Below are 24,902 nucleotides of genomic sequence, written 5' to 3'. Positions count from 1 at the left end.
CTCCGCCTCAGCGCCGCCCTCGCGAGGCCCAGCGGCCCAGGCCCCGCCGCCTCCTCCCCGGGCCCGGCCCCGCCCCGGGGCCCGGCCCCGCCCCGAGGCCCGGCCGCGGCCCTGAGGCCCCGGGCGGCGCTGCCCGCCCCAGCGCGGCCATGGCGGCGGCTGAAGGAGCAACGGGCATCTGAGAGAAAGAACGCCGCTGTCTGTGATGTCGGCAACTGCTGGCAGCAGAGACAGCAAAACGTGTACCCCCCCCCCCCCCCCAAGTTATAATGAGGCTAAAAATCAAGTACAGCCACCCGAGGCAGGCACAGCTGGATGGCACATGATGTAGAAATGCTTAGTGACTTTCGAGTACAGGGGTTTTAGTCCAAATTATCATTATTTTTTTTAATCATCTACAATTCCAGACATACATACAGGAAGAAAGATTTCCCTTTCTTGTTTGGGTATTCAGAACTGTTCTCTTCGGCAAAGCCAAGCAATAAACACAGGCAAGGGGGAGGAGCTCTCTCACCCAATAACAATTCAGCTTCACAACAGAAGCCTAGCACTTATAACAACGCTAAGACACACGTTGTAATAACACTCACTCAAGAAAGGCAGCATTTAACAAGAGGTGCTACTTAATAACAGCCTGTCGGCTATGTCCACAGATAGGCACACAGCCGGAGGCACAGATTAGTTCGATTAAGGTCCTAATGCTAAGGAAAACATGACTTCTATGTATCAAATTACCAAGCTCTTACCTCTACTGTACTATTACTTACCACGCTGCAAAGTGAGATACTTGAAAATCGTATCGAACATCCAAAGCCTTTTATAATTCAAATCATACAACAGATCTTGATGTATAGTTCAGGTATCAGAGCAGCACGGAGGAATTATAGAACAGTCTAAAACAACAAATGAGATAGCTGCAGGTGTTGGAGGTCTTTATTGAGATTATAGCACAGATACACTTCTATATTTACCTTTCCACTTTTATACGATAGTTAAAATTGCTTGCTACAGTGCACATATAATTTAGTAATTAAGAGAATCCAAAACTTAACTGTTCAAATAAATAAATAACCTAATGTTTAAGGTTTAAATTTAAAAAGTAAAAGAAACTGTACAATATGAAAAATATAACAATACATAAACATTAGAATCTAAAGTTCTGTAGAAATAGAACTGTAATTTCCCCTACATAAACAGTGCAAGAAATAAAATTCAAATAAGCTTCTGACCTGGGAATTTAAATGACTTAATTCTTAAATTACCATGCAGACATAGCATTTTAAGCCATGCTGGTTTCTATTATAGTGTTAATGGTATCCCTTTTACTTTGAAAACTGATAGCCATTAAGCTCACTGTGACAACTGCTGCCAATCCACTCTTTTCTACAGTACATTATACACAGAGGTATTCTGTTGCATTCAAAAAGTAAAATATTGTATGTTTCTACAGCAAAAAAAAAAAACGAAACAAAAAAACCACAATATTTTACTTTCCCCCCCCTCCAACATGTTAGCTTGTTGAAAACAATGTCATGTAGTAAAAACGGCAACATTTCCCCCAGTTTAGATGAAGAGAAAGAAAAGACCCACACTATACTATGGACCATAATCAAGATGCGGTTACTGCCTAGTCACCTTTAAAGTTCAGAGTTTATTACTAAAAAAGTTGAAACCATGGAGATGTTAAAAAGTTTGACCTCTCGTGGAGAAGTGATGAATACAATAAATCTGAAAGAACAGTGGAAGTAATTTATCTTTTATGTGCATGTGGAACTAGTTTGATATTAACTTGAAGTTTTGTTCAATTTAAGTTTCTATATAAAATTCTCTTTGAGGCAAAGACCAAGGAATGCAATTAATACCAAACTGTAAACACATCATTCATGTTACTCAGAGTGCACATCGACAACAAAGGAGTTCTTCTCAGACTTTGGCAACAAGACTACAATAGGTCACAGCAGCATAAGTTCACATGGAAGACTGAAAGCACTGCAAAAGAATATACTAAAAACACCAAGACCTCCGAGAAACCAGAAAAATCCGTGACAAGTGCCTTTCCTCTTTATAAGACACTTTCCTACTCAACTGCTGCTCTCTGAATGCCTATTTATTATTACTTGGTTTTTACAGTTCTGTAGTCTCAGGTCTCTGTGCTTTAGCTGCATAGGTTGCTTTTAGCTGCACTCTAGCCATTGTAGGTCCAAAGGGTTACAGTTCTGTCTGCAGACGAAGACAAGAAGGAAAGATCTTGCGTATGCCATCTGCATTGAATAACTTTGTCCTTGTGCTCTCCTACCACCATAAGAGGAAGCTGCTTCGTGAGGTCCCCTACAGCAGAGGAACAGAAATCATTAGTCATTCCATGAACTTACATCTTAGCTCTTTTTTGTGTGTGCGTGTTTTTGTTTAATAAAACTTACATATATACCTCACCTTGTGAAGCAAAGTTGAACTCTCGACACACACACATAATTTAGCAGTCCAGGAAAAACAAGTTCATAGGAAAAGGGAATATATCAGATATATCTCAACTCTTCACAGTAAGCATAAGAATCTTTTTTTTTTAAGAGTCAATTTTCTAAATGCTGTCTGAAAGCAAAGGCCAACTCATCAAGCAACAGCATTAGTTTTACCATTATCAGCCTCCCGCCCCTCCTCAACACAATCACATTTATACACACTTCAAACGCTTCAAGCTTCTTTTTTTCCCCTTTTAAACAAAAACCCTATCTTTTGAGTGAAATTCTTACAACCTCAATATTAAAACCATCAAATTCAAAGTTAACCTTACATCTTTTGTAGCATGTTACCTTGCAAGTCTGTCACCTTTATTTTCATATCATATGATCCCGTGAGCAAGTAGTGAGCCCCTGGAGAGAAGCGCACAGAGCGAACATCACTGGCATGAGGATGATAGCTCTGAACCATTCGTCCTCCTCGAATATCATACAACATACAACTAGAGTCCTCTTGTCCCGTAGCCAGGAGACGACCGCTAGGATCTACAGCTACAGAAGCTACAGCACTTCCTACAGGAGAAAAACAAACCCCCCCGAATTCATGTACATTTATGCAACTGTATGTTCTTGCTTAAAAGAAAAGCTACCATATAAAAATACCAAATGCCAGCCTTCCTTTTCTTCTGAAACAGCTATGCATCTTTTGTTCTGATGTGTTTGGGAGTACCCTGTCTGATAGTCACAAGGCAAGAAAGTAGCTAATTTTTGAAAGGATGTTATTTTATTTATTGATTTTTAAGGGAAAAAACACACAGATAAAAGAAAATTGGTGAGGATGTCCTTAAGGGCATCTCCATTCTGTGATATATTAAAAAAAAAAAAAAAAAAGGAAACACCCCACACCTTACATTCACTCTACACTACTTAGATGTCCTTAAAATAAGTTTTTATGCAAAAATGATCAGAGGCATGATAGCAAATCTTACCTGTTCCATGAAATGTAGTTCCCACAACACGAACACAACTTGGCACTCTCAGATCCCAGAATCTTACAGTCTTGTCTTGGGATCCAGATGCAATCATCCAACCACTCCATGTATAAAGTGCTAAAATATGACCTATGAACAAGAAGATTTCTTAATTTGATTAAACAATGTTAATCAAATAATGAAATACTGCAGTTCTGATTATATTTCTGTATTCAGAGATTAAACAGTCCCATGGAAAACCTGCAAGTTGCATGGTCTAAAATACCAACAGTATAAGGCAATAGCCAGCTTTGCACCTTCTCTGGAGTGAAGCACGCACTTTCCATTAAATTAACAGCCAGTATATTTAAACGCACCTAACCAGAGTCACCCATAAACAAAGAAAACAAAACAAAACAAATACTCCAAATCCCCAAACAGAAAAACAGCTGGAGCAGTCTGGGGAGGACCAAAGTCTTGCTAGAAAGAAAAAGACAAATAAAATCTTTTGAAAACAAACATTATTTGAATATAATACAGACTTCGGAAGTGCCAGAGAGAAGCAGCAACATACCAGTGTGACCACTTAGAGCATGCAGACCTTGCCCTCGCTGACAATCTGTAGTGTAAATATTACAGTCCCCTGCTCCAGCACTTATTAAAATAGCACCACCACTTTCTGGGCCTTCCATAAAAGCAAGATCTCTGATTGTCCCATCATGCATGCTGAATTCCAAATCTGGTCCTAATAAAAATAAATAAAAAATAATAAAAAAACAAGATGAGGCATACTTTGTTTAGCACAGTTAGCGCTACAATCTTTAAAGCAGTTGCAGTGATGATGAAGCGCATTTCAGACAAGGGTGGCATACTACCTACTATAAACACTGCGCACTTTCTGCAGAATATCCCATTTGAGTTACGAGTGTTCAAATAAAATCTTCAATAATCTTATTTACACCAAGTGTTGCTTGAGCTTCCTACAGTTCTTAAAGCATACCAAACTGTATCTCTATAGCTAATCCCAGGCAACGTTATACAGTAAAATCATTTCTTTTTGTAATCTGTGGTGAAGTAACAGAACTAAGAAGGCTTCCTCTGCCAGGGGGAAAGGATCATTAAGAACACTGAGTCACACAGGACAAGTCACCCTGAGGTCAAAATAAAGAGGAGCCATATTCAGGGTATTGATTAGAAGGGCCAGGCATAGAAAACAGTATTTGCAGGAAAGAAATATTGGACTTTTTAAGATGGGGAAGACGATGACAGAGATAGGTAAGGAAAAGCAGAGCTTGAATTCCTACTGACAATCAAGAACTAAAATTGAGTAAGAATATTTACTTGTTTACCCATATCTGAAAAAAAAAAAAAAAACACTTTACGAGAACACAGCACAATAGCACAGAATCTTCCAAACCAAGAAAAAAAATGCCTGAAATCAAAAAAAGCACAGAACACCCAAACTAAAATAAAGCCCAAACAATAATCCCCACTCCCAACACCTCTGGGGCTATTTGCTGAACAAAGACTACAGGAATGGTGAATGGGAAAAGGGGCTAAATTAATTCAAGTATTGGAGTAAGAATAACAAAACAAACACATACGTACTTGAACAGTCTTGCCAAATATTGGACAAATAAGCAAAAATAAATTCTTTAAACTATACACAGACCTGTGGCATTACAAGTTTCAGCATTAAAAGGTAGTACTTTCACATATTTATCATTAGAGCCAGTAGCCAGCAACTGTCCACAGGGACTCCATGCTACACAGTAGATTGATCCTTTATGATGCTTGTTTCTTTTGAAGCGAACTACAGGTTGTTTAGGAGTATTATAAGCACTGCAAAAGAAAATAAAGTATGTTTTCTTTTTATTTGTAAGGAAAGTTGTGCACTCTAAAACAAAAATACTTTTTCCTTTTGTTTTGGACAACATGACATAGGTAAGACTGTTAGCATTGAAACAAATGCATAGGATCTAAGTCAAAGTAAAACAATCTTCTCCATTCTGTTTTCTCATTTTTTCCTCTTTCTTCCATTGTGTTTGTGATTAGACATGTAAAAGAACTTCCATGATCCCTTCATCTATAGAGGGCTGATAGAGATAAAAATATAGAAATTGTAGCTACATATGAATGAATGAATCCTTATCCCCAGGCTCCTAAATTGGTAAGATTTTTCTAACAAGAGACAAAGGCTACAGAATCAACTGAATGTTTCCCAATAGTTAGAAAAGTAAGGTGTGTGAGAGGAGACTAATTAGTCAATAATGAAGCATCTGTCCTACTGAGAGAGTTTTGCACTTTTTACCAATCAAGGAGAGGTTATCTGGGCTTCAAGCCCAGCAAGCCAGCTTGCACTGAGTATCAGAAAAATCACCTTTTTTTTTGTTGTTGTTGTTTGTTTCATATTTTGCCAATAAGTATTTTGGACTTAAACTTCAAAGGCTACTTTACTAATTATGTTTTAGAGGGGGGAAAAAAATAATCTGATTACTTACTGAACACTTTAGAAGCCTGACCACAAATCCTAAACTGAAAGATCTCCCATATAAAAAGTCACTGTGCATACTTGTAGCTCTCTCAAATTATGAAGTTTTAGGCGTATGTTTTCCCCCTCTGGTCCAAGAAAATAATGTAACTACAGTAGTGACAAGATGACTATCAAGATGGCAGTATTTTCTTCCAGGTGAAAAAAGGCCACATACACACATCCCTCAATTAAAAATAAGGGTTTTGAGGGGAAACGAGAAAAAAGAAAAACTAACAGAGAAGACTAGGTAGACAGTAAACCACAAAGAACCCTTTTCTTTTCAAGGAGCTGAAGTATCAGGAAAACAGTATTTATAATAACAGAGACTCATAGACACGCTCTAACTTTGCTGTAACAGCTGGATTTGTTGGTTTCTCCACTGTCAAGTCTGTCCTTCTGCTAAAAACTCCATCTCATAAAACCCATCTTCTGCTTGCTTAGGCTGACACATGCTTTCTTCTCCCACTTTTACAACCAGAGTATTGAAAGCAGAAGCCATCAGAGTAAACAGAGAGGCCCAACCACAAGTGCAAAAAACCACTTTTACACGGTAAAGCTGTAGTACTGCAGCAAAGCATTTAACATAACAGAACAAAAACTAGCCCACTAATATACAAATTCTTCAGTAGATTCTTTTTATTTTTGCTTGTCAGTTCAGGTCTTAAAAGAAAACATTTCACTATGACAACCAAATAAAGGTATGAAACATACAGATAGTAGTAGCTACAGGAAAAAAGTGCAAGGACACAGGAAAATAAATAACTATTCAATCTTTCTTACCTTGGGTCAATTACTTCTGGGTAGGCACACACTCTCAAAGTTTTAGAGTTGGAGCCAACAGCATATAAACTCCCACTGGGATGAAAGGCTACAGCTCTGACAGCTTGTGTGTCTTCTAGAGTATTAATGCAAATGAACTGCTTTTTTGATTTGTCATCCTGTGTAGAACGATCACAGTCAAATTAGGCTCTACAATATCAAACTGGACATTTAAGCGCACTCGACTGATATAATAGTTATAAATTATTCTAAAAAAACAAGTATTAAAAAGCAGCAGCACCAGACTAAACTGAGGGATTTGTAAAACAATGTCTATTCCTGGTCACGGAATTGCACTCTTCAAAAGTTCTTTAGCTCAACTCCCTGTGAAGCTGACATTAGATGAACATTCCTTAGTTTCCCTCCAGGCTACCAACAACTCTCCTTAACAGCCTATCTCAGAAGCCTGATATTACACTTTATTTCTGTGTGAACATATTTGATCTGGGTGAAACTTGTAAGGAGAGCAAAGGTACATTTTTAATGAAAACAGTCCAGGTCAAACAATTTATAAAACAGATATAATACTAAGCATAAGAACCACCTTTTCCACCATGCAGTTAACACTTAAAACAATTTAATAATTCAACTTATGCAAAACTTTATTACATCGTCCTCCAGAAGGCTTCATCACCACCTTTCTAATGTTTTGGTGTCATTTATGTGATGCAGAAACTTTGGAATGTCCTCACTGCAAAGTTATTTCCCTAAAGTTGGGCCATACTGAGTTGAGTCCAATGATCATAATTTTAACCTGGAGAACACAAAGTAATCACCTATTACGCCGCTGTCAATTATTATAGCAACAGCAGTTCGTGCAGTAAGTATTCTTGCAATGCTACTGAGCAAGCTGTCAGCATCTAGAACTTCAAATTTGAAAGTATTGACTCTGTTGCCCTACATTCCCAAGAAGCAGGACAGAAATCATTAAGTTCTTCAATTTCTATACAAAGTAGCTTCCTTCATAAGGAGGAGAGATTACAGCTTTGGGGCTATCTAAAAAGCAGAGGAAATAACAAGTACTTGATTACCAATAAGCAGTTTATGTAATTCCTGTGTATCCTAATTGTTTCACCAACAGAAGTAGTATTAGTTCGATAGCTATTTGCTGATTCAATCAGCAAATCATGTTACTGGATCAACGAATAAACTCTGTAGTAGTATTTAGGGACAGACTCAGAAGAGACAAATGCAAGGACAGTCAAATGAAAGCTGTAATCAGGAGCAGCTTTATTATTTACAGTGAACATAAGGTACAATAGATTAAAAAACAATTGAGTTACCGCTCAGTGTTCTTTTTGCCACATTTTAACACCTGACATCTAGAATACTGTGTCCAGTGCTGGGGTCCACTAAAACAACTAAGGGACTGGAGTCTCTGTTACACATGGAGAAGCTGAAAAAGCTAGGACTGTTTGCCCTTGAGAGAGAGGCTTGAAGGGGGCTGGTGGGGCAGATCTTGTCTGTGAATACTCCTCCTGTCCAGTATTTATAAAGATAGAGCAAGGCTCTCTGCAGCGGTATCCACTGAAGGACAAGAGGCAATAGACAGAAATTGAAATGCAGGAGGTTCAATTTAAACATTTCTGTTGTTTTAAATACAATACTGTAAGGGTGGTCAGGTGGTCAAACATGGATGCAGGCTGCCCACAGAGGCTGGGGAGTCTCCATCCTCAGAGATGCTCAGAATCCAACTGGAACAGGCCCTGAGCAACCTGCTGTAGTTGAATCTTGAGTAGTTGGTTTGGATTCAGTCTCCAGAGGCCCCTTCCAACCAATAGTTCTGTGATTCTCCAAGTACTACATCAGCCAAAATTCAGTGTAAACTTCTATTAACACTGACAGGATGTTGCATACTCAGGATAAAACACTGAATCTTATGAAAACACACTGCAAGAGACAGTAAGGAAACTCACCTCATCACCTCTTGTCCTACTTAGATTCCCTGAAGAGTCGTCCAACTGTGGCTGAGTGACAGCATGTTCTGATGCACTGTTTTGATTTGGTGAAGAATTTGAATTCATAACAACAACAAAAAACAAACAAGAGGAGGAATAGATTTGTTTATAAATATTTTTGGACTGAAGTTACAATAACTCATACTGAGAACTATATTTTATGTGGACTAGTGTTACGCATGTCTGATTCTTTATCATTAAACTATTGTTTCTGCAAGATGTTGCCATTTTTTGCAGGTACTCCAGGCATTGAATAAGTCAAAGGAAGTTAGAAAAAAACAACAAGATTTTTGTTTTCATTCCATAACATACATGCACTTGGAAAAACGTTTCTTTCTTTCAGGTCAGTGGTACCTTTACTTAAGGCTGGATGGGGCCTTGGCCAACCTGATCTAGTGGGTGGCATCCCTGCCTCTGACAGGGGGGTTGGGGTTAGATGATCTTTAAGGTCCCTTCCAACCCGAGCCATTCTATGATTAAGGGAAGAAATCCAATTCTCGCTCTGTCCTGCCTCTCATTCTTTTTAACTAGCATTTCATAAGAGGAAAAAGCCAACAACCAACCTTTTCATGAAAAAGCTTTCAGAAGCTTAGCAGAAATACAAAATAAACAAGAACTATACAAATAAGATGGAATAAGAAGAAATTAAAAATAAGCACACAACAAACGGCAAATAACCACTATTTCTTGTATGTTAAAACATTGATTTTATCATCAGTATAGAAATACCTAGGTAACAACAGCCATTAACTATATACCCCTAATTCAATGACAAATTAATGTGATAACAAAACCAATGGCTCTTCCCTCCTAAAATAGGGGGATTTCCAGTCCTAAGCAGTCTCAAATAACTTACGTTTGATTCCCCTGCACAGGCGACTCTTCAGGAAAGGGTATTTGATTAGCTGATCCACGTTTTCGAGGAGTGCTTGTGTTAACATTTTGGCCATCAGCTGTTAACCTCTGAGAAGCATCTGAAGGTGGTGATGTAAAGTTACTTGCTGGGTTAGTAGATGCATTCCCTCTGCTCCCATTACATTGCTGGCTAAGTGTTTGCACATCATTTCCAAGACTGTCCATACCTATATTTAATTCTCCTAGCTTCTGGATAGATCTAATATTAAAAAAGAAAAGGGGGGAGGGGAAGGGAGGAGACCAAACCAGGTTATTATGAGAACTTGACAAGGCATAGGAGTGGGTGAAGAAGGAAGTTAACAGACATCCCCAACCTGTTGAGAAACTGCTCGGTAAGATTCTGTTGCTGGTCAGCTCCATCTTCTTGGTTTACACCTCCTTCCAACAACATTTGCTGGTACAACTGACGTTGTTGCTCCTTCTGTTCTAAGTGCTGCTGGTAACGTAGTCTTTGCCTGTAATATTCTTGAAACTGCTCTGTTGAATCACGAAGCTTGAAAGAAGTTAGAATTACCAATGAGAATTAAATAGTTACAGTAGTTAACCTAAATACTTACTCTCTGGTTCACTACTTCACCACATGCATCACAAAGCCATCAGATTGTCCTCTGAAGAACAATGCTTTCATTTTTCCCTAAAACCAGATACAATTTACTTATTAAAAGATGGAAATCACTGTCTTTCTGTACTGTTGAAGTAATTCTGCCTTTGTGCCTTATTCAGGAAAAGACTGCTCTTATCCATAAAGCTCCCAAAGTAGTAATTAGTATCAGAACAAATAAGTAATACAGAGCTGAAAATAAAAGGAAAAAATAGAAGTTGGAAAGCAACGTAAGCTACTTTCCAATTTCCAAGTAATATTTCCAATGTAATTTTTGTATTTTCTGTTGTGTTGACACCTCTCTGCTATCAATCTGCACAGCAGATTTACATCTGCCATTTATCAACATCAAAATAAGATGCAGCACTTCTGGACAAAACAAATAAGTGCTTCCTTTTTCATGATCTCTTCCCATTTATGTACTATCTTCCGTGTCACCGACTGCCAGCTCCTCAGGACTCTCTGCCATCTGCACTCTCTGATCCTCACTTTCTCCCTCTGTCACCAGTTCCAAATGCTACCATCACAACCAGATGAGAACAAGCTGAAAATGAAAAATGGAACACACGGGAAACCGAAAGAACTTCAGTCCAAGGCCAAAAGTATCAACAACCGTGCCATGTGTTTTCCCAAGAACACAAATCTAACACAATTTTTACCAACTAAAGGGAAAAAAAAAAGTAGTATAAGAAAAAAAAACGTTTCTTGCTTGAAGAGAAATGACATCTTTGTCATCTAGTGATTTCCTATCGCTGCTGCATTTGTAAAATGTTTACCACATTGGGTTTCCAAAGATCAAAATTGGGCAATTGTCCTCAGACGTTTAACAAGCATTCTAAATATTTCTAATACGTAAGCTGTTTCTTGGTCACTGGGTTATCATCCTTTTAAGGAACAGGTATATTCTGGCCAATACCTTTGCATGATTGACACTTGTTTGTTGCAATTGGATCCGATCCTTGGACTGTTTAGTCTGAGTAATAATACAATAACAATATATAAGATAAATTATATAAAGATATAATAATAATGATCTAACACCTAAACCTAAAATTTGTTGCCCACATGTTCTTTTGTATAAACCCTGCCTTCTAAATCAATCTTTCCACGAACAATACAAAAATAAAAAATAACGAAAATAAACTTAACAATTTCTTTCTCACATATAGCACTAAGATGTAGAAAACAAAACAAGAAGCAATTGGACTGGTGTTACATTCTTTTATACTTGTGTATAATAGTCTGGCCAACATATTCACCTACAGTATAGCATCTCCTGTCTTCATTCTCTCGTAGAGATCTTCCGCCGGTTTTCTGCTATTTGAAGTCTGCTCTGTCACAGTTCTAGTTACAGCTCTTTCCTCTCCCCCTTATTCCCAATCCCACATACACAATGCTGTTGCAGTGGAGAAGTTATGCAGTCAAGTCCTTGTGTTTGAAGGACTTTGGTAATCCTCCCATAGCCCCATTGCCTCACTCAAGCATCCAGAGTCTACAAGAGAATAACCTTGTGAAGACTGGACTGGTTTTCAGTGCCATATAGATGTCACAAGCCAAGACAAGAGTTTACTTAAGAAAATCAAACTGGAGTCTACAAACCAAACAAACCGCATAGTTGATGTTATTTCAGCACTCAAACATTTAGCACAAATATTCAGATGACGTAATTCATCCTTACTGAAATAAGAGGTGGATAGTTAAAACTGTGGAAAGGAAACAGAATAGGTAACTGTTCTCATTACTTTCTACTGAACTGCTATTTTCCTTTCTCCACATTGCTGTTAAGGGAAAAAAAAAGTCAAGGCACAAGGCCTTCAAAAGAATATTTTTTATTTATTTATTTATTTTCAAAAAAGGTTATGCTATTGAATTCTGAATGGCAAAGATACATTTACTAGGGAATTATTTGATCTTCACCACTCTGTGTTCTAGACAGGAAATGACATTAGGTGGCCTGTGAAACTTGCTATTAACACCAAATTTGCAGACTACATGCCAGATTCATGACTAAAACACTAGAAGGATTCTTAACCATGGTTAAACTAATGTTGCTGGCTTTGAGTACTGCAAAGTCTTTTTTTTAAGATACAGGCAATATTTTAGCAACACTGATGCAAGAATGCACACTCATCAGGTGAATTATAGACTAAAGTGATGGCAGAACTTCATATAATGGAAAAAAAGAAATTTCTTGGAGATGTAATATTGTATTTTCACTTGTTAAAATCTTATAAAAACAAGATTTAAAACAATCCATTGTCATACATGAAGTTCTCAACATAAAAAGCAAATAATTATGAATGTATCAGAACATAGCGCAAAGGGCCTCATTATTTTTAAATAAACAACCACTACCTCATTTTTCTCTTGTTTGGCAGATCCCTGACTCTGTGCTCCATTAACTGGTTCATTTTCTGGAACAGAACTCTGGCACAAAGTCTCACTGTTGATGGGATGCTGTGGCTCCACGGGAGTATCACTTCTTGTGGCAACATAGAAAAGAAGAAAAGCATAAATGAGAAAAAATGTGAGTAGGAAATCCCCTGGTAAGAAAGATAATATTCTAGAGTAAAAACTGATAACATCAAAGCGCGCAACCTACTTAAATCATAAAACAGAAGATACGGCTTCAGAAAAAAATGCTACTTGCAACAGATTGCACTAAAAAGAACCCACACCCAAACAACAACAACTAACAAAAAGCAGAGAGGCATTGTGATGTACCAACATTTTCCTACACACCTTAGCATCATGCGATATTGAAGTCCTCTATTTTCTATCCTTACACATTAATTATATACCTTTAAACTAACCATGTGACTAGTGCTTTCTAGAGGGTATTAGTTTTAATACTAATCTACCAATCGATTAATACTAATCTACTGCTACCAATCTAAATTTAAGCTATGCTTAACATTCATCAGATTGAACGATCCTGAAAGTGTTATTTAGGAACAAGTTTGTATGAAATTGGCTATCCTTGTGTTATATAAGTATTTCCCATGGAACACCTTCCAAAATGCTTTAGCAAGCAGTAAGTGCTCATAACACATTAGAATCCTTGGATTCCCAACTCCAGTTTTGTCAACTTACAAAGTCCTATTTACTCAGTGACTTGGAGCAAAGCTCTTTAAGGTTATTCTGAACTCTTTGGTTATCTCTGTATGCTAACAAAAGTTATTTAACTGACTAAAAGACAAGTAACTGCTTGCCAAATACAATTTACAAAATTAATACCATATTTCTTCCATACCCAAAAGGATGCAGGGGCTAGATATTGAGAAAGCTTAGCTTTCCAGCTTATACCCTCATAAATATTGCCACTTAAGTTGGATACGCAATCCAGAGTTGGATTTTTCCAGAAAAACACAATGCTGTCTTGAAAGCTATCTAGGGTCATTCTGAACTTCAAGAGATTCACTGAAGAAAAAAAAAATGTTAAGATCTATCAACTTCATTTAACATCATATCACATTCAAATGCCTATACAAAGGGTTTTCAGAAGATTGCAGTTAGTTACTGCATTTATACAAACCTTTTAGAAAGGAACAGAATTACTGATGAAAATAAAGGCCAAGCAAAAACATAAGTGTTTAACTGACAAGTACTATTTCTCCTTGTTACCAAGACTCTTCTCTCAAAAGGGTAGAAAGTAGAAAAGCAAAGATGTTATTTCGTTATTTCTTAACAAAGAAGTCAACTTTGCAGTCTACACTGCATTAAACAAAGTTATTATAGGTTATGATAGCAATAAACGTTAAGTACCTCTAAGTCCAATACGAAAAAAAATCAAGTCCATCAGGATTTCAAGTTTCTGTATATCTAAACTGTAAGGAAGTCCAGCTAGAAACCAAAAGGCTCATGACCAAATATGAAAATCTACTTTTAATCATAAAACCGTCAGAGAGAAAAACTCTAGTCTACGGTTTTACTTATAAGAGAAGTTAAAAAATTATTTCAAAGTTACAATTATGTTCAAAAATACAACATGTGTAAGAATCTAGTAATGTAATGTGAGCCAAGGTAAAAAATAAAACTACAGTTGCACTTACCGCTCAGGTGACTCTTCAAAAATACTGTGACACTCAGTATTCTCAAGCATGAGACTTCGGCTGAGATTCTGTACTCCTGGGTAATGGAAATTAGCAAAGGAGTGCGACATTGGAGAAGTTTTGGTCCCAAGGTCTGTGACTCTCTTATCATGATTTGTTAATCCACATGACAGCCCATCTAAGGCAGGGTTTAAGGAACGGGTCATGTAAGCATCAGCAGACTGAGGCCGTCTCATTGGGGATGATGGATATGGAGAAAGCTTGCTGATAAGAGGTGTCAAAAGATCAGCATATGCAGCTTTTGTAGGCTTGAGGAGTTTATCAACATGAATATTAAGCATCTTTTGTTCAAAAGCACAGGAAAAAACAGTAGCTGGCAGATTTTGCAGCCATGACAATAAGCTAAGGTCCAAGTCATCACACCCATTACCGCACAAGAGATCAATGCCCAGCAATACTTCACTTTCTGTAATTTCTTCTCCCGTTGCTTTACTCTGACAGAATTCCACACAACATTCATAAAGCAATCCCTTCATTACAAGCTGAAATAAACGATTGTTACTTGCTTTGAAACCAGCTTCACTCAGTTTCCTATCAGCAGGAATAAACTCTGCCACCATTACACAAGCTTCTTCAAAGCAGTGCACACGGGCTGTGCTGGGATTCCAGTCTTTGAATTCTGCATGGTTGGTCAAGCGAGGCAATGTGAGCAGCAAGCAGAGTTTACTGTAGTCTTCCTTAGAGGGACAGTATTCTTCCAACGCATGTAGGCACTGCACAGCCTCTCGCATTGTGAATTCCAGCTACAGAAATATTGAGGTGAACAGTAGTTGGTAGTACGTATGTTTCCACAGTCAGTTGAAGAAGAACAAGGAGTAGCGGAATTTCTCCACTATCATTCCTCTATTACTATTACTGTCTATATTTAAGGAAAATAGCATGTAATATAGAGACCGAAATTGCTGGTGCAAATGTAGTTACAACAGAGTCAAATTCCTGGATGTTTTGGCTTTCTGAAATCCCCCCCAGCCCCACTGCCAGTCTCATTGCCTACAGATCTATGGAACTTTCATGTCACTGCAGGTTTTAGAGGCTTAACATTTTAAGCCAGCAGCTAAATAGCTTCAATTTTATTGTAGCACAGAAGGTTAATTCCACTCACAGGGTCAACTGAATTTCTTTTTTCTCTTTGTGTGCATGTGAAAAGCTATTGGCGTAAATTCCGTAAAGCTGCATACTTCTCTAGTTTTCAGTGAGTAGCAACTGTAGGTTGTGTTTTATATCACGGTTTTCTGTTCTCCAATCATAAAAATGTAAAAAACAAAACAAAGTTCAATAAGTTAATCCCTGAAGATAAGACCTCCAAATGAATACGTGGCTTTAGTAGAAAGCTTGTTGAAGCTAAAAGCCAAAAAACATGCTAAGTACACGTAACTTAGTATTTTTAGCTACAAAGATTTTAAGTATGTATTAAAAAAATCCTATCCATGTTCCCTAGCACATTCTCAATACACCAGCCTTTTATCCACAATATGTCAACACATTTGTTAGCATTCAGCACAAAAATAAAGAACATAAATCTGACTTATTTTTCCCTGTGCTGTTATCTAATAATCGTGAAAAGATAGACTGATTAGTGCAGAAGCACACATTCCCTTTGCAACAATAAAGACTGACTTTAAGCTTTCTCTATACTGTCAAGACTCTAAAGTTTAACATATGTGTAATGGGACAGAGAATTAAAGTTAATCTAGTTTGGATAACAAAACCAGTCATCCTAAAACTACTATAATCCTTTAGTTTGATAACTTTTTATGTTAGAAATCTGTTATTCTGTGTTATCAACAGAAATGATACACTAATAATCTTTACAATCTGCATGCCTTTTCTGTCAGTGTGCGTTGTCACTCATGTCTCTTTCTATACTAAGAACCTAAATTCACAACTACTGCTGTTTGCACATTTAACTAAATCAGTCCTTTGTGACCACATCTGCTCCTTTCAAAGAAACAACGTCCTTTCTCTCTAAAAGCAACAGAAATTAAGTTTAAGATTAATTGAAACTAGAACCTTTCATTTGGACCTGACTCTGACAATAAATTTCCCTGATTCTCAAGCTTGCTTCAGAGTACTTCTGAAAAGAAGCACTGTACTTTAGCATAATGGCCTAAAGTAAACTTCAAGATCAGGACCACAAAGATGACATGTGGTCACTGATCTATACTGCTAAGTTTCAAGCAACCCTTGCATATGAAATTCTATTTGAGACCTGGCAATCACATTCATTTCCAAAGGACAATTTTTTTTTTGTTATCTATGAAACCATTTGGTAATAGATAGAATTTGTGTATTAAGTGTGGGAGTTTTCATTTTGCTTTTAATTACAATATCTCAATAAGCTTTTTGCCAACAAAAAAAAAATCCCAAATCAAAGAGAAATCTTACATGCTGAGGCTCATCTTCTGCTGACATTGCATTGTTTACACATAAGGCTTCCAAGAACTTCTGCTTCATTATAATGTAACGAAATCTGCAGGTAAGAAGTGAAATGCAGTGAAACACCATACATCTCGATCAAGTAGGTCAATATTCTCTTAGAGATGAGCAGGGTATTTTACAGCTACTTTTTGAGGTAGGCATAGAAATTGCAGTGACAAGGAACTCTGATCAAAGTTCAACAAATTGGTAACCTAAAAGTTTTAGCAGATTTTTTTTCTTCTATTATTGCTTTCAAAAACAACACAATAAAAATAATTGAAGGGTCACAAGTAAAATAAGTATAGCAAGCATACTCCTTTCTTAAACAGAAATGTGACAGCTCAGCCAACTATAAAACAGTAGTACATGCAGTACCGCATTCCTAAAGTATACAGGAAAACTCATTACACATTATTTGCACATATTTTTCACAGTTTAAGTTAAAAAACAAAATCACAAAAACGTGAACTCTAACATACATTCTATTTTACCTTTTCTTGTCGAATTTTTCCATACATTCAAGAGGCTGAATAAATTGAAGAACCTCATCCCATTGACCGTCAAGAATCAACTGTCTAGTAAAAGAAAAAAGTTACTGCTTTAATTTCACTGGACAAGTACAGCTTTCTTCTAAGCAATCAGCTCATTTAATATCACGAGTTGTATATTTAAATGACAAATGAATATTTAAGCATACAACAGATGATCAACCTGTTTGGAAAAATTAATGCTTTGTACAGATGCTAAGATGACAGACGCCATAAGTGCAAAATCCAAGTCCTTTCTCACTATTTTGTACAAGATAATTGAATATTTTTAAAATTCTTGCTTGAAGGGTATAAATGAAATACATTTATTCAATTAAGACATCCTGAAGAATGAAAGTGGACTTATAATTGTATAAATACTGCTGGACCTATTTTATACAAAGAGGGGCAAGCCTCCAGTATTAGGAATGTAAAAGGAAAAGCTTGGAAATAACTACGTCAGCAAAAGAACTTCAACTCCAAGACCAGTGTGCTAGACTGCACAGGTGGATTCATTTTGTTCCTTCACATCCTCATAATGCACAGAGTTCTCTGTAAAATGTCCAGTTCTAGAAGGAAAGGCTGTATTTCTCATTAGATGTATACTGAAATAAGAATGAAACAAAGTATTAATAATTGCAATCCTTCTCTAATTCTGCTTTCATTTTATTCCAATACATGTAATTATTTCATCAAAAGGGAAGCCACATGAGAAAAAATGTTAAAAATATTTCTATTACCAAACAAGTTAAGAACAGTTGGATAAATAGTTTTCTTATGCTTCCAGAAAAGTTTTTTAAACACCTTTGGCATGAAAAGGAAGACTGCAATGCTGAAGACCTACTGTGCATTTACAATAACTACTTTTAATAATTTAGAGGGTGATATCATGAATGGGAAATCACACAAAGTTTCATGCCTTGATGACCTCAGGCACCCCTTTCATATTGCTAACTATAAGAGAAACCTAGGTATTGTTTCAAAATACAGATATTTTTTAAGAGAAAAGCTTTGGATATCACTATACTCATCCCAGAGCATAGGGCTAGAACACTAAAAATACTCTATTTATATTAGAAGCCAATAAACTACATGCTCAGTTCATGTGACATGGTAAGCAGGTAACAACAGATCACTGCTGCTAACAGAAGATCTTGTTCTCCTGTTTACTTCTGCTTGCGTACTTTTTCTGACTTAGCCTGTGCTGACACCGGCACTTGTTAAGACCCTTTCCTACTTTAATTCACTAGCACGCCAGAAAAATAACCAAGGTCAAAATAAATGAACACATGAATGAACGAAAAAGACAAACAAATGTAACTCTAAAGCCTTTGTTGATGCTTAGTCAGTTACTTCAAGTGGCTTATAGAAAGACTTCATTAACTTCAGAGCTGGAACTCAACAGGGCTGGACCACACAATTGGAATCAGGAAGAAGCAGAATAAGGTGAGACCTCCTATTTAGCGGCATGGGGCTGCGCATGGAATCACAGTCCCACTGTATGCTTTCATGTATGTGGTATTTAAGAACTGGAGAAAGAAGTCCTACCTTAGAAAAAGCATGTCATCTGAAAACAGGCCATTAATGACCCCACTTTCTTTCTCAAGTGCCAGCATACTGATATGAAGTTTCCTGGAGTTCAGAAAGTCTAGAATTAGTTTGATTATTTCAGCTTCTTTAACGTTCACCGTTTCTTCAGCCGTCATGATGGCAGCCTAAAAGGAAAGAGAAGAGACGATTTTAGCCATGATCAATATCTTATTTTATGCTTGTTTAACAAATGGTGGCTACCATTTTTTTTTCTGTCTAGTCTTAAAGGGCATAATATCGGAGCATTACAAAAATAAAATCCAATTTCCTAATCTTGTTTATTTAAGAGGTTTATTATGTAGCCACAGTTAAGATTAACACTGCATCTTTGTATTTCTGTCCTATGCATATAGGTCCAGAGAAATAGATCTACAGAGAACTCAATCCTACCACAGTGTGGAAGTATTGCTGTTAGCGAGTATACAGTATGTAAAATTTTATTTAACTATTTGCATTTCAGAAGATAACCTCAAAGAACACAAAACAAGTCAGTTATGTCACTATCTAGATAATCTTACACATAAACTTAAATGCTTCTAATACATACAAAAAGCAAAGCCCACTAAAAGGAAGTCTCTTCACCCCCTTTTTTGAAGCTGTAAATGGCAATTACACCAAAGCTTTCTATTCTTCCTTTGTAAGGACATCTACTTCTGTCTGCATGCTTTAGGAAGAATCTAAGTCTGCAAACCCAAGACATCCCAAGCCCATTTAACAAGTGCCATTCACTCCCCTGTCCCCAGGTGCTGGCTCCTGGCCTCTCCTTAGCACAGGACGGGGCTGGCTTTGGCTCGGTGCTCCCAGGGGCGCTGCCGGCAGCAGAAAGGGCACGGGCAGGCTGAGGGCTGGCAGCCAGCTCCTTTAAAGCTGCCATGGGATCACCCCCCAGCACCAAGGCTGGGTATCGTGCCCATGCTCCTTTGCCACACATTCCTCCAAGGATATGGAAGTTGTAGCAGGCACTTCTCTCAGGAAACCCAAAATAAACTGTGCTGCTGGCTAAGTCTTGTCATGGTTTCTTAGGCCTAACTTGGGAGTATAAACTGTTCAACTTTTTTTTTTTTTTTTAACATAAAGACTTTATAGCTGCACAGCAGATCAACTTGGTTGATCTGAGGAAAAACTATCTGGAGTTTAAGGAGAAACTCTGTAACACAGTCAAGTCACACAGCATTGCCCCATGGGGAGTTCTTCCAAAAGACTCAACAGCCTGGTGGCTACCTGGGTACAGCTTCCCACCCAGCAGGGCTCAGCTGACATCCAGGTTCCTGCAGAAAGAAAAACGCTCCCCTGCTTTCTGCCCATGTCCCTGACACTTCGCACCAAGCTGGGCATACGCTAAAGGCCGGTGGGTTTGCCCTGCAGGCACGGGGCTCTAACGCTGACAGGAACCCGCACAGCTGCGCTTCATGGCAGAAGCAAAGCATCCAAGCAACTTAAATTGATTATGAGCGCGCACAAAAGAAGAGAAGCTGGTATCTATGATGAACCCCCAGCAGGAAGCATTATTCCCAGAAACAAGGATAGTAGAATGAAAGTGATAAAGAAAATGAAAAAAGGGAGATTACCACACAGAGCAAAATGTCCGCAGTAAGAAGTTGCAGTTACTCTAATTACTACCTCTTTTAAGTTAAAAGTCAAGATAAAAACACTGCTAAATTCCTTCATACAACTACTTACTTATGTGAAAATCTAGCGAGCAAGAGGCTGAACAACACCTGACGGTAATGCAGCTCCCAAGACAAGCTGAAAGGTGGCCATGCTGCCTCCAGACTACCTTGGGCCTGGAAATCCTGAGTCTGTAAGCTAGATACCTATCTCATATTTGAAGACACACAGAAACTGGTAACAAGAAGTCAAAGAACAGATATAATAAGTTTGAATAATTCAGATAAGAGACTTCAAGTATTACATGGTAATTCATTAATTAACAGAGACAAAGGAAAGAGAAACACTCCAGTGAAACCTCTCACTGTTCCTCACAAACCAGGACTACTGAACTTTACGAGACACAAAAAGTGAGGCATTAATAGGATTTTTTCCATCTTCCTCACAGTTATATGCCAACTTTGTTCCAAGAAGGTTTTTGCATGAACTTTTGACTAGGAAAGCATTTGATTATAGCAGCACAGTTTATTTTGGAACAACAGAGACCTAATTGTGCCAGATGAAATGGCCTAACTTCTTTTTTAAAATGGCTGTGTTTAATTCTTATTTTAGTCACAGAAGACTCCAATCACCAGGCATTTTGACAGGTCTCATGGAAGACTCACCCAGAGACCACGTGCCCACTCCTGGCTAGTAAAGTCAAAAGAAAAAAAAAAAAAACAAAACATCTGGCATGCAGCATGCTTTTCTGCAGGAAAGAAAACAGACAGACAACACACAAACCTAAAGCCAGCACTTGTAGAAAGATGCTTTTTCCTTATGTTTTAGCACTGTTTCCATTTCCCCTTTTTGGCAACTGCATAGGGATTTTTGTTCCCAGAGAAAAAAATCAATTCCATTCTTATAGACTGGAGAAGAAATCAACACAAATCCAACGAGCAGTTTAGCATTAACATCTTAATTCCCCACCTAGTGTATTTGCATTTCACTTTTATTATGCTTTATTGCATTGGTGGTTTTCATGTAACTTACATGAGCTTCCTTGCCAAACAACAAAGTAAAACCTAGGCAAAGCTGCACTGAGAGTCGCCATAAGAAAACCACTAGAATAATTCACACTAATATTCCCTTTGAAGAAAGGAACAAGTCCAGCTCTCTCTCCAACTATATCCATTGAACTCAAATCTGAATAGGAAGCCACCCTACACAGCTTCAAAATGATCTTGAATTATTCATATAGACTGTTGATGGAAAAATGTGCATAACACTCAGTACTTTGCTTAAGAGTACAACTACATTAAGTAAAATTTAACATTTGCAAGAAGTAGTTAGCTTCCATTTTCCATTAGAGTTTTAACAGGACTGGTTTGTCCTGAACGTAGACCCTTTTGCCAAGTTCCAAAACTTACGTTCTTTTGCTTTATTTATATCATCCACATAAATTGGATAATGGATGATCAGCACCCTCTATTTTATAGGTCTAAGTAATGACACTCTTGAGGTCCTGCTAAGAAAAATGAAATAAATAGATTGGATGCTGAACTTCTGAAGACTATTTGAAATACACTAATAAGCTCTTAAATTAGAGATATTATGAAAATAACTAGCACGCATTTGATGTCAGAGCAACACTCCTATTGACAGACAGCTAGAAAATGGTAAACCTACTAGAGAAGGTTTCCACTTAATTGAGGGTTTTTTTAGACTGATGAGCCCAGGCTTCTCTGCATTATGCTGTCAAAATAGTAAGCAGCACTGTAACACCATGATGAGATCATAAATATACATAGGTTTACACATGACACTATGAAATAAATCAGTTATTCTGACATTCGGTGGGGTGTGTATGTGTTAATAAATAAATAAATAAAAGGAACAGCAGGGAAACGCAAAATAAGAGCTCAAGCTGCATCCCAGTCCATCCCACTGCATTGCTTTCTGCCAGCCCATATGGCATGTAGCATCACAATCCGATCAGCTCAAGCACTAATACTCAAGAACAACTGAAGCGCAGCACTAGCTTGAGATATAAATGAAGATAAGTGTGTATTAAAGCTTAAAATTTCAGGTGCCTTCTACTGACAGGGTTTTTGCTACAACCTTTTTTTCTTACCCGATCTTTTCACAACTTTTCCACACTCCTGTCCCCTATAGTTCTGTACTTCGACATGTTTTCCTCCTAAATAAACCTGCATCACAAAAAACAACTAAAAAAACCCAAACTTTCCTGCCACTAACCTGACACACCTTTTGTCTAGCTTCAGTGGACAAGATGTCCTTTGGAACGTCATCCATCTACTCGTATATTTTGTAGAGAGGAATTTCATTCTTGTTCTATTCTTACGTATGTTCTAAGAACACACCAACAGCAAGAATCTTCTCATGCTGTTATAAGCATAGGAAAATAATTCTTTTAAAAAATTAAGTAGGCCTGCAAACACAGTATTTTGGGAAAATGCTTATAAACTGTAAATGATTTTTAGATAGTCTTTAAGGTACATTTTCTAGAAGAAATTGAAAATACATATGTATTCACACGACAGAAAATAACAGTAAGGTTTAATATTCTGAAATAAAAATGAATTACAAAATTCTAAAATAATTGTTATTCCAACATCTTAATTGTCTAAAGTAGACCACTTGCCAACAGTATACACTATGCATTCACAGAAGTAGGCAAGGAATTTCAGAACTTCTTCCTTGTATTTCTGGGTAGTTAGAGATTACAGTTCAAACCCTAGTTGTCATACTGACAGAGACCAGCCATGCGTTTCAACAGTGAAGCAACACCTAATGAAAAGTCTTGCTTAGCCGACTTCAATGACAGCTGTAGCACATAATACAAAACCTCAGCATCCTGACGAACTATTTGGCATAAAAAAAAAAGAAGTGTAAAGAAGGAATATGTATTTAAGCAGCGGACAGTTCTGCGTAGCGTTCTCACACCCTTCATCCACCCGCAGTAACTTACATACGACTCTCCGGCCTGCCCAGGGGCCGCTCCAGAGTCCCGCCTATGCAGAGCCCACGGGGGAATCGGGGCCCGGCCAGTACCTAGCGGCTCCGCTTCTGACGTGCCCTCAATCATCTTCCAGTTATTCTACAATTGAAAGAGCGTATAAAAAAAAAAAAAAAGGTCTATGGGCCAAAATTTTATTACAGTTGGTTTCCACAGCAGTTAGCACAACTCAGTGACAACCATTTTAGCCTAAGTGACTCCACGATTCGTTCCTCCAATTGAGCTATACTGAAGACACGAAGCCCTTCACCACGCTTTGTACAGCTCAACTCTGTGGCTCAAGCCCTCTTCTTCTTCAGCACCCAGCAGGCAGGGATCCTCTTGGACTGACCCCATCCCCTGGCTGCTGCAGGGGAACCACCACATAATTCAGGGGAGCCACCACCTGATTAATCCTCACCGGCCCTGTTTTGGGGACGGCTGGCACAGCCCTGGGCGCGCACCAGCGCCTGACTCAACACGCGTGCTGTTTTCCAGTCGACACGCACAGATTACCGAGCACTCCGCACAACAAATGCCCCAAAAGTGACGTTAAATCCCGCAGCGCTTCCACACACAGAGAAAACAGATGGGAGATAAGGGGCTAAAGGAGAAGGGGAGGCATGCGAGGAGGCGGCACTCGCTCCTGCTCCTTGACACGGGACCCCAGGCGGGTTCACCTCCGCGGCTCTCGGCACCAGCCCTGTCCGTGACACAGCGCCGGGCCGGGCGCTGCCAGGTCCCCGCCGCCACCACACGGGCAGGGCCGCGGCACGGCCGCCTCGCCTCTCCTCGCCTCACCGTGCCGTGCCGAGCCGGGCCCGACACACGCCGCCAGCCCGGCCGAGCCGCCCCGCAGATGCCACAACAAAGAGACGGCGGCGCTCGGGCGTCGCCGCCACCGCCCCAGACGCCGCTGTGGGATCGGGGGCGATGCGGTGCGGTGCTCCCCTCCCCTCCCCTCCCCTCGGCGGGGGAGGCGACAGCACGGCCCGGAGCGGGGCGCGGCCCACGCCGGGGGCGGCGGGGCCGCCGGGCAGCGCCCACCCCGCGGCGCAGCCCCCTGCGGGCGGCGCCGCACGGCACGGCTCTACCCGGCCCGGCTCGGCTCAGCTCTGCCCAGCCCCACCCGGCCCTGCCCGGCCCCTCTCCCCCCGCCGGGCCGCTCCCGGCCCCCCCGCCCCGCTCGGCGGTGCTCACCCGTGTGGCCCCGCGCGGCGACCGCCGCTGCGGGACGAGAAGATGGCGGCGGGGCTCGCTGCCGCTGGCGGTGCCGGTGGCGGCCGGGGTCTCGCTGCCGCTCGGCGTTGCGGCTGCCGCCCGGCCCGACGCTGCTGCCCGGCGTCCAGGCCCCTCCCCGAGCCGGGGCGGGCGGGGACCGGGAAGGGGCGGCCCA

The 24,902-nt window shown here is 39.3% G+C and overlaps 1 protein-coding gene across 5 annotated transcripts; it reads right to left on the bottom strand.

Moving 5' to 3' along the window:
• Positions 1–909: 909 nt before the first annotated feature.
• Positions 910–24,874, bottom strand: WDR47 (WD repeat domain 47). Of its 5 annotated transcripts, XM_080602174.1 has the most exons (17): positions 24,707–24,870; positions 23,480–23,608; positions 18,859–19,025; positions 17,275–17,358; positions 16,751–16,835; positions 14,306–15,108; positions 12,609–12,735; positions 9,967–10,145; positions 9,820–9,851; positions 9,594–9,711; positions 8,696–8,771; positions 6,741–6,898; positions 5,100–5,269; positions 4,002–4,172; positions 3,446–3,577; positions 2,811–3,029; positions 910–2,328 (listed from the first exon to the last, which is right to left on the bottom strand). In XM_080602174.1, exons 2-17 carry the CDS (start codon positions 23,594–23,596, stop codon positions 2,186–2,188), a joined length of 2,781 nt encoding a protein of 926 aa, XP_080458300.1. In that variant the 5' UTR covers positions 23,597–23,608; positions 24,707–24,870; the 3' UTR covers positions 910–2,185. The 5 variants fall into 5 exon arrangements, with proteins under 5 accessions (XP_080458300.1, XP_080458299.1, XP_080458298.1 ...); XM_080602173.1 differs by having other exon boundaries at positions 9,594–9,851; XM_080602172.1 differs by having other exon boundaries at positions 9,594–9,851; positions 12,609–12,732.
• Positions 24,875–24,902: the final 28 nt, after the last annotated feature.

Source organism: Anser brachyrhynchus (assembly GCF_964034855.1).
Source record: "Anser brachyrhynchus genome assembly, chromosome: 8".
Lineage (NCBI taxonomy): Eukaryota > Metazoa > Chordata > Aves > Anseriformes > Anatidae > Anser > Anser brachyrhynchus.
The sequence above is the reverse complement of the archived record's forward strand: the minus strand, read 5'-3'. Positions and strand labels throughout refer to the sequence as shown.